The 16,209-nt window shown below is 46.8% G+C and overlaps 2 protein-coding genes across 2 annotated transcripts in view; both read left to right on the top strand.

Annotated features, from left to right (window-relative positions):
• The first annotated feature begins 5,142 nt into the window (after positions 1-5,142).
• On the top strand, positions 5,143-10,568 carry LOC134966361 (uncharacterized). The gene has a single exon (XM_063943036.1). The coding sequence runs from the start codon at positions 7,079-7,081 to the stop codon at positions 8,978-8,980; it is 1,902 nt and encodes a 633-aa protein (XP_063799106.1). The 5' UTR covers positions 5,143-7,078; the 3' UTR covers positions 8,981-10,568.
• Positions 9,455-16,209, top strand: part of LOC134966362 (phospholipase A2 homolog otoconin-22) — an 87,296-nt gene continuing 80,541 nt past the window's right edge. Inside the window, exons 1-2 of the mRNA XM_063943037.1 lie at positions 9,455-9,834; positions 12,626-12,786. The gene's annotated coding sequence lies outside the window, so the exon portion shown is untranslated. The remainder of the gene's footprint in view (positions 9,835-12,625; positions 12,787-16,209) is intronic.

Below are 16,209 nucleotides of genomic sequence, written 5' to 3'. Positions count from 1 at the left end.
TGCCGAAGGGAATGGCTTTGTACGATGCCACCATCTTTCCCAGGACTCGCGTGCAGTGATGCACCGACACCTGTTTCGGTTTTAAGAGGTCTCTGACTAGAGTCACAAGCTCTTAAACCTTCTCCGTCGGGAGAAACACCTTCTTCTGGTCTGTGTCCAGAATCATGCCCAGAAAGGGCAGACGCGTCTTAGGAATCAGCTGCGACTTTGGGATATTCAGAATCCAGCCATGCTGTTGCAACACTTCCTGTGAGTGCGCCACGCTGATCTGCAACTGCTCCCTCGACCTCGCCTTTATGAGGAGATCGTCCAAGTATGGGATAACTGTGACCCCTTGCTTTCTCAGGATCACCATCATTTCTGCCATTACCTTGGTAAATATTCTCGGTGCCGTGGACAGGCCAAACGGCAACGTCTGGAATTGGTAATGACAGTCCTGTACCACAAATCTGAGGTACTCCTGATGAGGCGGATAAATGGGGACATGCAAGTAAGCATCCTTGATGTCCAGAGACACCATAAAATCCCCCTCTTCCAGGCTTGCAATGACCGCTCTGAGCGATTCCATTTTGAACTTGAATCTTTTCAGAGAAATGTTCAGGGATTTTAAATTTAATATAGGTCTGACCGAACCGTCCGGTTTCGGTACCACAAACATTGTGGAATAGTATCCCTTCCCCTGTTGAAGAAGGGTAACCTTTACCACCACTTGCTGGAGAAATAGCTTGTGAATTGCCGCTACCACTACTTCCCTTTCTATGGGGGAAGCTGGCAGGGCCAATTTTAGGTAACGTTGAGGGGGCATCACCTCGAATTCCAGCTTGTATCCCTGAGACACAATCTGTATAGCCCAGGGATCCACCTGTGAGCGAACCCACTGGTGGCTGAAATTTCGGAGACGCGCCCCCACCGCTCCTGGCTCCACCCGTGGAGCCCCAGCGTCATGCGGTGGATTTAGTGGAAGCCGGGGAGGACTTCTGTTCCTGGGAACTAGCTGTAAGGTGCAGCTTTTTTCCTCTGCCCCTACCTCTAGCAAGAAAGGAAGCACCTCTGACCTTCTTGCTTCTTTGTGCGCGAAAGGACTGCATTTGGTAATACGGTGCTTTCTTCGGTTGTGAGGGAATATATGGCAAAAAGTTTGACTTCCCAGCAGTAGCTGTGGAAACCAGGTCCGAGAGACCGTCCCCAAACAATTCCTCACCCTTGTAAGGTAACACCTCCATGTGTTTTTTGGAGTCGGCATCACCTGTCCACTGCCGAGTCCACAGGACCCTCCTGGCAGAAATTGACATTGCATTAATTCTAGAGCCCAGTAGCCAAATGTCCCTCTGGGCATCCCTCATATATAGGACAGTGTCTTTTATATGCCCCAGGGTCAGCATAATGGTATCCCTGTCTAAGGTATCCATTTCCTCAGACAGATTATCTGTCCACGCTGCTACAGCACTACACATCCACGCCGACGCAATTGCCGGCCTCAGTAGAGTACCCGAATGTGTATAAACAGACTTCAGGATACTTTCCTGCTTTCTATCTGCAGGATCCTTTAGGGCGGCCGTATCCTGTGACGGCAGGGCCACCTTCTTAGATAAGCGTGTCAGAGCTTTATCTACCCTAGGGGAGGATTCCCAGCGCACCCTGTCCTCTGGCGGGAAAGGGTACGCCATAAGTAACCTTTTGGAAATCAGGATTTTCTTATCTGGGGAATCCCACGCTCTTTCACATAACTCATTTAACTCATGTGAAGGGGGAAAAGTCACCTCTTGCTTTTTCTCCCCATACATATAAACCCTCTTGTCATGGACAGGGTTTACCTCTGATATGTGTAAAATATCCTTCATCGCTATAATCATGTAACGTATAGCTTTTGTCATTTTTGGTTGCAATTTTGCATCATCGTCGTCGACACTGGAGTCAGAATCCGTGTCGACATCTGTGTCAACCATTTTGGATAGTGGGCGCTTTTGAGACCCTGAGGGCCTCTGCGCTGTAGGATCAGGCATGGGTTGAGACCCTGACTGGCCCGAGGTATCAGCTTTATCCAACCTTTTATGTAAGGAGTTTACATTATCATTTAACACCTTCCACATATCCATCCAATCAGGTGTCGGCACCGTCGGCGGTGACACGTCAGTCAACTGCACTTGCTCTGCCTCCACATAGCCCTCTTCGTCAAACATGTCGACACACGCGTACCGACACACCACACACACAGGGGAAGCTCTAAATGAGGACAGGACCCCCACAAGGCCTTTTGGAGAGACAGAGAGAGAGTCTGCCAGCACACACCCCAGCGCTATATAACCCAGGGATTACACAGTAACTTAGTGTTTACCCAGTAGCTGCTGTATTATGATTTATGCGCCTAAATTTATGTGCCCCCCCCCCCTCTCTTTTTTACCCTTCTACCGTGATTCTGCAGGGGAGAGCCTGGGGAGCTTCCTCTCAGCGGAGCTGTGGAAGGAAAATGGCGCTGGTGAGTGCTGAGGAAGAAGCCCCGCCCCCTCAGCGGTGGGCTTCTGTCCCGCGATTTTTAGTAAAATAAATGGCGGGGGCTCATACATATAACAGTGTGCCACTGTTTATATGCAGCATTCGCCAGGAAGTATCTAATTGCTGCCCAGGGCGCCCCCCCCTGCGCCCTGCACCCTACAGTGACCGGAGTGTGTGGGTTAGTGTGGGCGCAATGGCGCACAGCTGCAGTGCTGTGCGCTACCTCATGTGAAGACAGGAGTCTTCTGCCGCCGATTTCGATGTCTTCTCCGCTTCTGCCGGCTTCTGTCTTCTGGCTCTGCGAGGGGGACGGCGGCGCGGCTCCGGGAACGGACGACAAGGTCAGGTCCTGTGTTCGATCCCTCTGGAGCTAATGGTGTCCAGTAGCCTAAGAAGCGCAACCTAGCCACAGTTAGTAGGTTTGCTTCTCTCCCCTCAGTCCCTCGTAGCAGAGAGTCTGTTGCCAGCAGAAGCTCTCTGAAAATAAAAAACCTAACTAAAATACTTTCTTATTAGCAAGCTCAGGAGAGCTCACTAAAAGCACCCAGCTCTGTCCGGGCACAGATTCTAACTGCGGTCTGGAGGAGGGGCATAGAGGGAGGAGCCAGTGCACACCAGATAGTACTAAATCTTTCTTTAGAGTGCCCAGTCTCCTGCGGAGCCCGCTATTCCCCATGGTCCTTACGGAGTCCCCAGCATCCACTAGGACGTCAGAGAAAACAAGTTTGCGGCATAAGGTTATGATGGCTCTGTGATAGAGCAACATATTGAGGATTTTAAGAATATAGAGAGAACCGATCTTTTAAAATCTGGTACCAAAAAAGAAAACAATATTACTCTGCCTCTTATTACATCTTACAACGGACAAAATAAGGATGTAGAAAGAATAATAAAAAGACAGTGGCACTTTTTAATTAGAGATCCAGTTTTAAAATCTATTATACCTTCCCGACCAAAGTTTATATATAGAAAGGCTCCACACTTAAAACAAAAGCAGGGGTGTATCTAGGAGCCTGAGCGCCCATGGCAAAATAAGGGACTGGCGCCCCCCCCCCCCCACACACACACACACACTCCCCGGGACACAGAGGGGGAGTTACAGGAGAGGGTGAGGGCAGGGACGCTGAGGGCAGTGACGCTTAGGGGGAGTTAGAGGGAGGGTGAGGGCAGTGACACTGAGGGGGAGTTAGAGGCAGGGTGACGGCAGTGACACTGAGGGGGAGTTACAGGAGAGGGTGAGGGCAGTGACGCTGAGGGGGAGTTAGAGGGAGGGTGAGGGCAGGGACGCTGAGGGAGAGTTAGAGTTGTTGGGGCTCTCATAGTGTAAATAAGCGTTAAAGATGCTTTTTTTTTTTATTACTACTGTCACCAGCTGAAACTCAAATGTTAGGCCCCTGAAAAAATTTACATTGTATGCCACACAATGCCCCCAATTCGAGTTATATGCAGCACCGTGCCCCCCACTGCACGTTATATGCCAGACGGTGTCCCCACTGCACGTTATATGCCAGACGGTGTCCCCACTGCACGTTATATGCCACACAGTGTCCCCACTGCAAGTTATATGCCACACAGTGTCCCCACTGCAAGTTATATGCCACACACTGTCCCCACTGCACATTATATGCCACACGGTGCCCCCACTGCACATTATATGCCACACAGTGCCTCCAATGCACATGCATGTAAATGGCGTGTGTCTGCTGAACTGTGGGGAGACATGCCCTTCTTCCCTATCAATACCAGTGGTGGTGCCAGTAGAGGAAGAAGCGTTGCTGGGCTGTGACAGATATTTGGCAGTAGGGGGAGATAGAGAGAAATGGGGGAGGGAGAAAGGAGAGAGAGATGGCGGGGGGGGGGGGGGGGAGGAGAGAGAGGGTATCAGGAAGTATGAGAGTAGTGGAAGATAGAGGGTGTCAGAGAGAGAGAGAGAGAGAGATGGGGGGGGGGAGGAGAGAGAGGGTATCAGGAAGTATGAGAGTAGTGAAAGATAGAGGGTGTCAGAGAGAGAAAGAGAGAGAGAGAGATGGGGGGGGAGGAGAGAGAGGGTATCAGGAAGTATGAGAGTAGTGAAAGATAGAGGGTGTCAGAGAGAGAGAGAGAGAGAGAGAGAGAGAGGTGTTAGAGAGAGAGAAATCCGGAGGCAGATCTTACCAACCCCAGCAGAAGCCTGGTCCTACAGCAGAGTCGCATCGGTAAGCCGGGCAGAACGGAGGCAGCTGAGGGGAATTGCTGGTTTCAACTACCAGGTTGCTGTCCTGACATTGTCACACGCTGGAAGAGGAGAGAGGAGGAAGCCACTGTGTTCGTCACCGCATTACAATAAAGAAAACTCTGAATAAACTACAGCTCCCAGCAGCCCTTGGATGTGAGCTCCGGCAGGAAGGGCTGCTGGGAGCTGTAGTTTATGCAGAGTTTTCTTTATTGTAATGTGGTGTGCGGCGCCGGAGCTGACCCGCTCCCCATCCGGAGACGCTAACCGCTGCTCGCCATCCTGTAGCCGTCTCCCGCGGCTCCTCTCCCAGCCAGGTGCCGCACACACTTCAGGTGCGCTCAGTGTGCCGGGCGGGCGTGGCTATGCAAATAGTGTCCCTTTAGCAGCCAATCAGCGCCGGGAGCGAGCCTCCTGCATTAACCCGCTCTGTGCCGCTGCTGGGACTGGGGAGGGAGGAGGGTCCTGCCTGTCTGCTCCGCTCCCCGGCTGGGGGGGACAGCAGTCCTGCACTCTGGGAATGGAGGGGTTACAGCGGACTCTTTATTAACCGTTCACCAGCCAGGGGCATCGCGGCAACGGTCCCTGCTGAGGGAGGGCGTGCAGCTGTGCGGGAGCCGGGCTGCCCGTGGCTCTGCAGCTGGGACCTGTGGTAATGTGGTGTGCGGCGCCGGAGCCCGGCGCCAATTACTGTGGCTGCCGCTGCTGCCTGCCAGGGGAAGGGGGACAAATATGCTACTTCTACAAAGTTGCACCGTCGGGTGGCGCCTCTCCTCGGCTGGCGCCCCTGGCGAGTGCCATCCTGGCCAATAGGTAGATACGCCTCTGAACAAAAGCTAGTAAAAAGCGCAATTGCCCCCCAAAAATACATGTGGCACCCCATCTGGGCTGCCATGGATATTTATGTGACTTCTGTGCCCTTTTCCCCCTCTACAAAATGCAGCCTGGCTGAACGCTTTGTGACTTGCTGCAGGGAAAGGGTTAAAGATATGCTCTGTGCTGTAGCTGGCATGCGCTGGGACAGTTAACAGCTGAGGGCTGGGACAGTTGGCAGTTGGGCGGCGGCCATCTTAGAAGGACAGAGAGCAAAGAGTGGAGCAGCGCTAATAGCTGCATTGTGTAGGGATGTTCCCGGTGACTGGAAGGAAAGGAGATTGACGGCAGCAGCTAGGGGACTCTGTGATCAGCTACGCATATCCCTGTGAGAATCGGTGGATGATGGCAGCAGCTAGGGGACTCTGTGATCAGCTACGCATATCCCTGTGAGAATCGGTGGATGATGGCAGCAGCAGCAGAGACAATTGAGGCTGTGTTTAGGGACATCTTCTGGCATCCAAGGACAGTGATGAAGCTACTCACCTCCCAGTGTAGGAGGGTTAGGAAGCACCTCCTCCTTTAGAGCTGCAGCTGGTGAGCAAAGAGGACAGATCACACTCTCCTAGGGCAGTAACTGTGACAGGGGGATACATTAGCAGGGGACACTGCCTAAAGGCTGCTGAAAGTAAGGCAGAAGTAAATAGGCATCACACTAAGTGAGAGAGACTTTGACACTACTTCTAATATCTGTGACTTATATGTTGACTAACAGCAGGAGACCCTTTTACCCTCCCCTACCTGGCAGGGTTGCTTTGTAGTCTACTAGTGCAGCACAAAGTGAGTTAATAAAGCGTCCGCATTTCAGGGAACATATTGATACAGTATTCAGCTGTTATTGCCTATGGAGGAGACCCAGAAACTTTTGGAAGCCCCTCCCTGCCATCCTTCTATATGTAAAGTACAGTACATTAAGGCTCAGAACTTGCTAAACTGGGAAATGTAATAAGGAACTTCTGAGTACTCCAACGAGAACTGTGTAACTGGCCATAAGTAGTATATGGGGCCCCAGCGCTGAGATTTGTTATATTTTAATGCATTGTTTTGTGTAAAACATTATTTAGATTGTATTTGTGTTTTGCATTTAAATTGGCTTAGAACAATAAGGGTCTGATATGTCTTTGTATAATTTAATTCTAACTAAGAGAAATTGTTTGACTACCTTATTGATAACCATCCATTGGCAGGTTGTATTTGTCTGTGCTGTGTGAGACTTCAGATCAGCAAATTGAGTTCCAGCATAATAAACTGATTAATTTTGCCTTTTGTAAGCGATATTGAAAATTGTATTATTTTATTTCAAAACTGAAAACTGTTTTAATTGAGTCCACTTGTTTAATGCAAGATTCAGAAACCTTGTTACCACTTACTGAAGAAGCAGAAAACCCATGCCAACAGACCAATTATTACTAGTAAGGCATATATTCAATACTCTACACTAACATCATACTTCCCTGGGTGTTACATTTGGCGTCACTAAGAACAGGATCCGAACACACAATGTTATCTGGAAAGCAAGCTGCTGGGGATTCCTCAAGTACTCGTGCAACTATGGCTAGCTCAAATCCAATAACCTTGCCATATTACTTTGGAGCCCTATGGATTCCGACATATAGTGGAGATGCTCAAGGTTCTGATGGGAACGCTCTGACTGAATTTAAGAACAAAATGGAGTCTATGTTCCGCCTGTACCCACTGTCAGAGATACAGCAAGTGGAGATTCTAATAGGGCAGCTGAAAGGCACGGCATGGAGAGAGGTGACTTCATGGCCAGTGGATCAAAGAAAAACAGCAGACCTGATCCTGAGCCGACTAGTTGCCATGTTTGATACAAGAACATTGTCTGATCTTAAGGTGGCCTTTTACTCAAGAAAGCAGCAGCCAGGAGAAACGTTGCGTGATTTTGCACTCAGTCTACATGAGGCGCTACGAGAACTTCAGGCCTCCGATTCAACAGAAATTCGACCAACAGACGAAATTTTGATTAATCAATTTATAGACGGATCCCATGGTGAGATTGTGAAAGTGCATTTACGTTTACTTCAGTTACAGTTACCAAATAGCTCATTCTTGTGCTTCAAAAATGCTGCCATTAAACTGGTAGAGACAATACAGAGGCAAGAACTGTCCTGTCCTGAGATTCTGAGGTCCCAAGAAAATAAATATTCTCCAGCAATTGTGAAGCAGGAAATCATGGATACACACATACCAGAAGAAATTGTTGTACATGGTGATCAGGCACCAAAGACTGATATATTAAGTGCTATAGGCATACAAATCGCTGAATTGACCCAAAGGATAACTGAAATGTCACAGCAATTGCGGTATCTCATGCAGCAACAAGCAAAGTGCGGAGAAGAGATAGACTGGGGCATCAATGAAGGACAGCCCAGAAATGTGGACCTTCGTCCTGTAGTCCAGAATCAAATTAAAGTTATTGAAACACCAGCTGCAGACCCAGAGTCTGACGTTAGTCCAAGAAAAGTTATAGGGAGAGTCGTTTGGTTTAACGTGCGATATGGCTATGGCTTTATCAATCGGCATGATACCAAGAAAGATGTGTTTGTGCATTATACGGCCATAAAGAAGAACAACCCTAGGAAGTATTTCCGAAGCCTGGATAGCGGAGAAATGGTTGAGTTTGATGTTGTAAATGGCAAACAAGGTCCGCAGGCAGCTAATGTAACTGGTCCTGGTGGTGTTACGGTGCAAGGCAGCAGATATGTAGCAGATCCAAAGTGTTATTGGCACTATACATGTTACAGAGGTCCTCCACGTGATTATCAGCAAAGATACCAATGCAGTGAATGTGGAGATGAGCGTAAAGTAGAAGAAAATGCAAATCAACCACAGTCTGATCGGATCAGTTGCTACCCACCATGCTATTCAGAGAGAATATATGGACACACACAACTATATACTGATGTTTCACAGCAAAGTGAACCATTGGGTCGCATAGACCAGCTAATTGTGGAGGAACGAGTTGACCCAGGGCAGCGGAGCCTGCAGGACATAATTGGACCTCAGCTGCCTCCAGACTCAGCATGTGCGGGTGAGGCCAGAATGGAGGACATCGGTTCTAGTGCGGCCTACCTTGATCAGGCAAATTCAGGTGTAGCAAACCAGGAAGAGGTAACAGAGGAAGAGATCCACATGGCTATAGAGAAAGACTTGGAGGTTTCCCCTAAACCCAGTGCATCAGATACAGCTATGGTAACCTCTGAACTCCAAGTTCCTGCAAAATCATCTAATGAAGCTAAGAAGTCTGTGACTTGGCTTTTCCCCGAGTGGCATCGCAAAGACTGCGAATACACCACAATAAGTGGAGAAGAATTTATCTCAATTTTACAACAGACAGTGAGAAGACCGGGAAAGAGGTCCAAAGGGATTTCTTCCCATTAGATCCTGGCAATAGAAAATGCAAAAGTGATTATGTAACAAAAGTATCCATTTTATACAATAGTTTTGTAAGAAAGTGTAACTGGTTAAAGTGTTTAAATGTTATTGTTGCTATATGGCAAATTGATTGTGTCACTAATATTTATGGTACATTTGTGAAACTTAAAGTGTAGTCTTGAAAGTTATAGCAGAACTTCTTATAGTGTAATTTTGTTTAAATATGTTGTTATGTATAAACTGTATTTCAGTTTCAGAAATGCAATGCTCTTTGCTGAGGTTATGCAATGCGTGGGGACACGCATAATTCTAGTGGGCCAATATGTGGCACCCCATCTGGGCTGCCATGGATATTTATGTGACTTCTGTGCCCTTTTCCCCCTCTACAAAATGCAGCCTGGCTGAACGCTTTGTGACTTGCTGCAGGGAAATGGTTAAAGATATGCTCTGTGCTGTAGCTGGCATGCGCTGGGACAGTTAACAGCTGAGGGCTGGGACAGTTGGCAGTTGGGCGGCGGCCATCTTAGAAGGACAGAGAGCAAAGAGTGGAGCAGCGCTAATAGCTGCATTGTGTAGGGATGTTCCCGGTGACTGGAAGGAAAGGAGATTGACGGCAGCAGCTAGGGGACTCTGTGATCAGCTACGCATATCCCTGTGAGAATCGGTGGATGATGGCAGCAGCTAGGGGACTCTGTGATCAGCTACGCATATCCCTGTGAGAATCGGTGGATGATGGCAGCTGCAGAGACAATTGAGGCTGTGTTTAGGGACATCTTCTGGCATCCAAGGACAGTGATGAAGCTACTCACCTCCCAGTGTAGGAGGGTCAGGAAGCACCTCCTCCTTTAGAGCTGCAGCTGGTGAGCAAAGAGGACAGATCACACTCTCCTAGGGCAGTAACTGTGACAGGGGGATACATTAGCAGGGGACACTGCCTAAAGGCTGCTGAAAGTAAGGCAGAAGTAAATAGGCATCACACTAAGTGAGAGAGACTTTGACACTACTTCTAATATCTGTGACTTATATGTTGACTAACAGCAGGAGACCCTTTTACCCTCCCCTACCTGGCAGGGTTGCTTTGTAGTCTACTAGTGCAGCACAAAGTGAGTTAATAAAGCGTCCGCATTTCAGGGAACATATTGATACAGTATTCAGCTGTTATTGCCTATGGAGGAGACCCAGAAACTTTTGGAAGCCCCTCCCTGCCATCCTTCTATATGTAAAGTACAGTACATTAAGGCTCAGAACTTGCTAAACTGGGAAATGTAATAAGGAACTTCTGAGTACTCCAACGAGAACTGTGTAACTGGCCATAAGTAGTATATGGGGCCCCAGCGCTGAGATTTGTTATATTTTAATGCATTGTTTTGTGTAAAACATTATTTAGATTGTATTTGTGTTTTGCATTTAAATTGGCTTAGAACAATAAGGGTCTGATATGTCTTTGTATAATTTAATTCTAACTAAGAGAAATTGTTTGACTACCTTATTGATAACCATCCATTGTCAGGTTGTATTTGTCTGTGCTGTGTGAGACTTCAGATCAGCAAATTGAGTTCCAGCATAATAAACTGATTAATTTTGCCTTTTGTAAGCGATATTGAAAATTGTATTATTTTATTTCAAAACTGAAAACTGTTTTAATTGAGTCCACTTGTTTAATGCAAGATTCAGAAACCTTGTTACCACTTACTGAAGAAGCAGAAAACCCATGCCAACAGACCAATTATTACTAGTAAGGCATATATTCAATACTCTACACTAACATCATACTTCCCTGGGTGTTACATACAGACGCATTAAAACAGTAGGATTTCATAGATGTGGACTATGGGGGTAATTCAGAGTTGATCGCAGCAGCAAATTTGTTAGCAGTAGGGCAAAACGATGTGCACTGCAGGTGGGGTAGATATAACATTTGCAGTGAGAGTTATGGTGCCCATACACTTGTGAGATATTAGGTGCTATCCTTCGATTTCGACCGTATCTGTGAGAGAAATCGGAGGATTGTATGCACATTTTAGATACCTTGAGACGAGATGTGCGGGCACGCCGCTCGAATGTCGCATCTCAAGATAGTATGTGCTGCACATATTATTTCTCGCATCGCAGTGCGATCGCATGTGGTTTTTAAACCACATGCGATATATCGTACTGCGATGTGCACCCGCTGGGAGCGGCCTGATGCCACTCCCACTCAGCGGTGACGCGCCGATCACGTGATTACCATGCGATCTATTGCGTGATTACCATGCGATCTATTGCTTTATGTAGTTGAAATACTACACTATTATTGTCCATATATCCGTTTTCCATATTTTGGCTGGTGTACTGGATTATTGGAGATTCTGGAAGATTGGCCAACCAGGATGACTGTAACGCAGAAAGACATTATTTACTAATCGAAATCCTGATTGGTTTCCGGTACGCATATTGATTTACTATCCACACTAGGAGAATCAATATCACTGAAGGCGCTAGGTCCTACCACTTTTTTCATATTTTGCACTTGGACTTTGAAATAGGGTCCATCTTTAGAGGAGTTTTTTCAGCAGCCATCTTAATTTAAGAAGTGATTTGTTAATGTATTGATTTATTGCACATTTTTACAACACGTTAGACTTGGATAACAGGTAGCAGCGCTAATTACACTACTATATCGATATATATATATATATATATATATATATTTATTTATTTATTTATTTGAATTTGTATTGATGTTTTAATTATAATCTTTCAATGGTTCCTGTGTTATATGTAATAGGTACTGTTCCTCCTTTGAGACAAATCCTTGCAGTTTTTGTATTAATATAACCTTCAGTTAAATTGTATTGTAACATTATGGTTCATGACAGGCAATGGAACGCGGAAGTACTATGCGTTCCAGTGATGCGTCATCTGGCTGGCGGGTTAGCCGTGGAACGTGGAAATGCCGTGCCTTCCAGGGATGCATCACCGGAAGTGTGCGTCACTTCCTCATCGGGACGGGAATCAGGACCAGCGGCGGAAACAGGAAGCGGCGTGCATTCCAGGGAGATGGAACGCATGCGATTTAACACTAAAAACAGTGCAATGGGGGTGGGATGTACTATTGTGTGGCAGAGTATTCCGCCACACTTCGCCTACATACTAATCGCATATGTATTAACATATGCGATTAGTATAGCAAAGGACAGCTCTCACTGCTGGTGTTGCTAGAGGAAAGGATGGACATGCTCCTCCCCCACTGCTGTCACCACAGACGGCACTAATCAGCGCTGCCTGGGACGGGAAAGGAGGTGCCTGTACGGCATGATCATTGGCTGTCAGGCGGGGCCGGAGGAGGAGGGCGGGTGGAGCAGGACATCCCGAAGGTGGTGCCCGAAGCTGGGTGCTGGACGGAGCTACAGATGGAGGCCTCCTCCGCCCGGCACACAGAGGTACACAGGAAGGGAGCGGGGGATCCGATTGTATCCTTCAGGATGACAGCGGAAAGTAGCCCATAGGCTTCTGTAGGGTAACGCCAGCTGGCGTTACCCTCCACCAGGGCTTAAAGTGGTCCTGGAGAGGTGGTGGAACTCATTTATCCCCCCACCACCACCACCACCACCATGTTAAGCAGAGACAGGGCCAGTGATAGTGTTCTCACCACCTCTCTTGTCTCTTCAGCCCCCTCTCATCCTGTCTTCAAGATGCACAGAGCCTGCTCCTCTTCATGGCTCATCTTCACTTCAGCAGCAGTGACAGCATGATATCACATACACCGTGCCAGAAAATAATCCACTGGGACCTGAGGAGGGGATGAATGCTGTCCAACAGACACAGCGTGTGTGAGTACCAGGAGGGGTGGACTGTTAATGGAGGAGGACCTTGGAACCACCAGGACCTGAGGAAGGGTGAGGTGGCTGCATCTCATCAGTAACACTAGCGCCACCTGCATCATCTATTGCTGTAGGTGATGGGGCAGATTTTTCAGTTGGAATTACTGTGCAGGGAAATGGAGGTGGTGGAACTAGTTCCCCCTACCATTACATGTGGTGGAAATCAGTTCCTCTTCGTTCCCCCCCACTTTAACCCCTGCCCTCCACACTGAAAACCTGGCGGCCAGGCAGTAGGTTTTACTGCATTTTCACTTTAGTACATCCCGCCCTGGGAATGTTATTTATATTTCTATCATCATACAGATAAAAAATGGACATGGATTTCATTATATATATATTTAATACTAGCTGGAGTACCCGGCATTGCCCGGGATTTTAAGAATATCTGTTTGCAAAAATAAAGGTAAATATTAAACACACAGTATAAATAACATTGTAGATAACTGAATACCCATGCTTCGCTACTGGATGAGGATGGTAAATTAGAATGATAGTTGTTTGTTAATTTACATTGGTTGGAGATCTAGTATATAGGCATATCTTGCTTCCCTGGCGCACTTTGTGTAGTGGCCGGACCCCTTTTTGGTCACCCAATGGACCCTGCTCTTCCCACTATACAACTCTCAGTCTGTGGCTTCCTGCTGCCTTCATTCCCCTCCTCACATCATGTCAGCGCCCCTGTGAAATTATCGATTTATTTACAGTTTTTTATATAGCACAGCACATTATGTATCCCCTGATTTACTCTGTGCTGCTGGGGGACCGTGCTACTTCCGCTATATAAACTCTCAGTGTGTGGGTACATGCTACCTCCATTCCCCTCCTCACATCATGTCACTGCCCCTGTCACATGCAGCCCTGTCATTACTGACATATCATGCATGTCCTGATATAGTCTGTGCTGCTGTGCCACCCCTAGGGGTGCTAGTAGTGTGTTACCCCCACAGTGTTTGTTCACAGAGTGTAAGTCAGATGTGTACCAAGTTTGGTGTAAATTGCTCCAGGCCTTCCACAGTTTTGCTGTCTGCTGACATACTCTGTGCTGCTGTCCCACCCCTAGGGGTGTCTTCCTCCCACAGTGTTTGTTGCCAGATTGTAAGGCATATGTGTACCAATTTTTGAGTACATTGCTCCAGCAATTCCGGAGTTATGGTGTCTCCTGATATACTCTGTGCTGCTGTCTGCCCCCCTAGGGGTGGTAGGGATTTCTAATTGTTTTAGTTGCCTCCGCCATGTTTTAATACGCTTGTCTGTAAAATTTCACAATCTTCGCTTGTAAACTGTGGATTTGTATAGAAAGACAGAAGGACATTTTTATATATTAGATAATGCAATTAAGTAAAATAAGGCTCACCTGAGAGCTGCACAGTCTGGACCAATCAGATCACTTCCATGGGTTTAAATACCCTGGTCATTTTAGTCTACCTTACACCTTGAGAAAGGCTCAGAGCAAAAACACGTTGGTGAACTGATCAGACGGACTGTAGCAGACCAGTTTTCAGGATTAATTGGTGTTGCCTATCCAGTGATGAGACGGTGCGAGTAACTCGGGAGGTACCTGTTTGACATCACATGCTGGATAGGGTGGGCACGTATTGACACCCCACTGTTTCTGGTACACACAATTGCCTGATTTTATGGTGGATTATATGAGAAGCTTTTAAGAATTGAAAAAATTGTTAAATTAGCAGTGTTATACTATATATACAGTATTCTCCTTTTGTTTTGGTGGGTGTATATGGAGGAGTATTGATACTTACCACCACCAGTTAGGTTTGGACAGCTTCGTCTGCAGATGGGTTTTTTTTTTTAATTTGTTAACCAATAGACCTCAGGCAGTTAGGAATAATAACAAAATTACAAATGATGTAACGATTAGCACAGGCATTCCACAGGGATGCGTACTGAGTCCTTTACTCTATTCCCTGTTTACTTACGACTGTCTTTTTTTTTAAATATGTTTATTAGTTTTTCCACATAGAGACATAAAGAGAAAAAAAGGCAGAGAAACAATGCAGTACTAAGTGCATGTAAAATGCTTATACTTATGGATTACATAATAGGCAACAAAAGGTATGGCATAGTATCAAACATCACCACTACCACTGGCGCTGTGTGTAGGAGCGAGCAGTGCAAAGGACCATACCAAAGCATCAGCAGTGATGAATATAAACAGCAATTTAGGCCTATAATATATTATGAAAGAAAAACTGCACACTATCACATATGTAACAAAACCAAAATCAACTAGACAATTATAGAGAAAAAGAAAGAAGAAAGAAAAACAACAAATACATGGATAAGAAGTGTGAGGGGGGAGGGGGGTTGCAGATGCCTAAAGAATATTCATCATACATGATAAGGCACATTCCTAGGGAATGTGGGGATCAAATCGCTCAGTATCAAGGTATGGGAGCGAGCATCACCCCGGTGCCGAAGGTGGATCATCACCAATAGGGATACATAGTCTGCGGTAAGAATCCCAACTAAGGGAATCAAACAATTTCAGTATATGAGTTCGTTGTGGGGGTGGAAGAGAGTCAATGTATAGTCCCCATTTCTTATAAAAGCGCAAAGCGTTACGGTCAAGGTCTGGGAGAGTGGATTGGCGTTCAAAGTATAGTGTATTAGTAAGTAAAGACTTGAGGTTACCTAGGGAGGGAGAGGTTCGATATATCCAATGATTCAAATGTAACTTTTTCCCCAAGGTCAATAGTACATATAGAAACGGAATGCAGTAAGCCCGGGATGGAGGTAAACGCCAGGTTGTAGTATTAAGGCCGAGGAGTGCCGCTGGATCCATAGGGAGAGAGATCCGGAAAGTGGATTTTATATACCACACTACTTTATTCCAGAATCGTTTAACTTTCGGACAGTGCCAAAAGTTATGCATAAAGAGAGCATTTGGTGCTTTACATTTGGGGCAACGACCAGAGTCTGTAGAGACCATGTATTTGCGTTGTCCCGGGGCAATATATGCCCGATGTAAAAATTTAAAGTGGATTTCCTGAAGCTGGGCAGAATGCAGGGCTTTCAGTATAGCAGGAAGGGGGGAGAGGAAGCACTCCACCGATGGGTCCCAGGACCACTCACTCGACCATTTTGACAACATGGGGGGCCAGAAAACCTCCGGCTTGCCAGGCAACAAGTCCCGGTATAACCAGCATATCTTGTATGAAAAGGTAGGTAACGTGACCAACAGGGCGGACAGAGGATCCTTTCTCCGCTCGTGCACAGGAGGGATGGGGAGAGTTTGTACAAAATGGCGTACTTGTAGGAACATGAAAAAATCAGATGAGGGCACACCGTGTCTCTCGGCTAAATCCGCGAATGACAGTACATGGCCACCCGGGTCAAACACGTCACGAATGA

This window comes from Pseudophryne corroboree, chromosome 10 (assembly GCF_028390025.1).
Source record: "Pseudophryne corroboree isolate aPseCor3 chromosome 10, aPseCor3.hap2, whole genome shotgun sequence".
In the NCBI taxonomy this organism is placed as follows: Eukaryota; Metazoa; Chordata; class Amphibia; order Anura; family Myobatrachidae; genus Pseudophryne; species Pseudophryne corroboree.
Note: the sequence above shows the minus strand (reverse complement) of the source record. Positions and strands in the feature narration are given on the sequence as shown.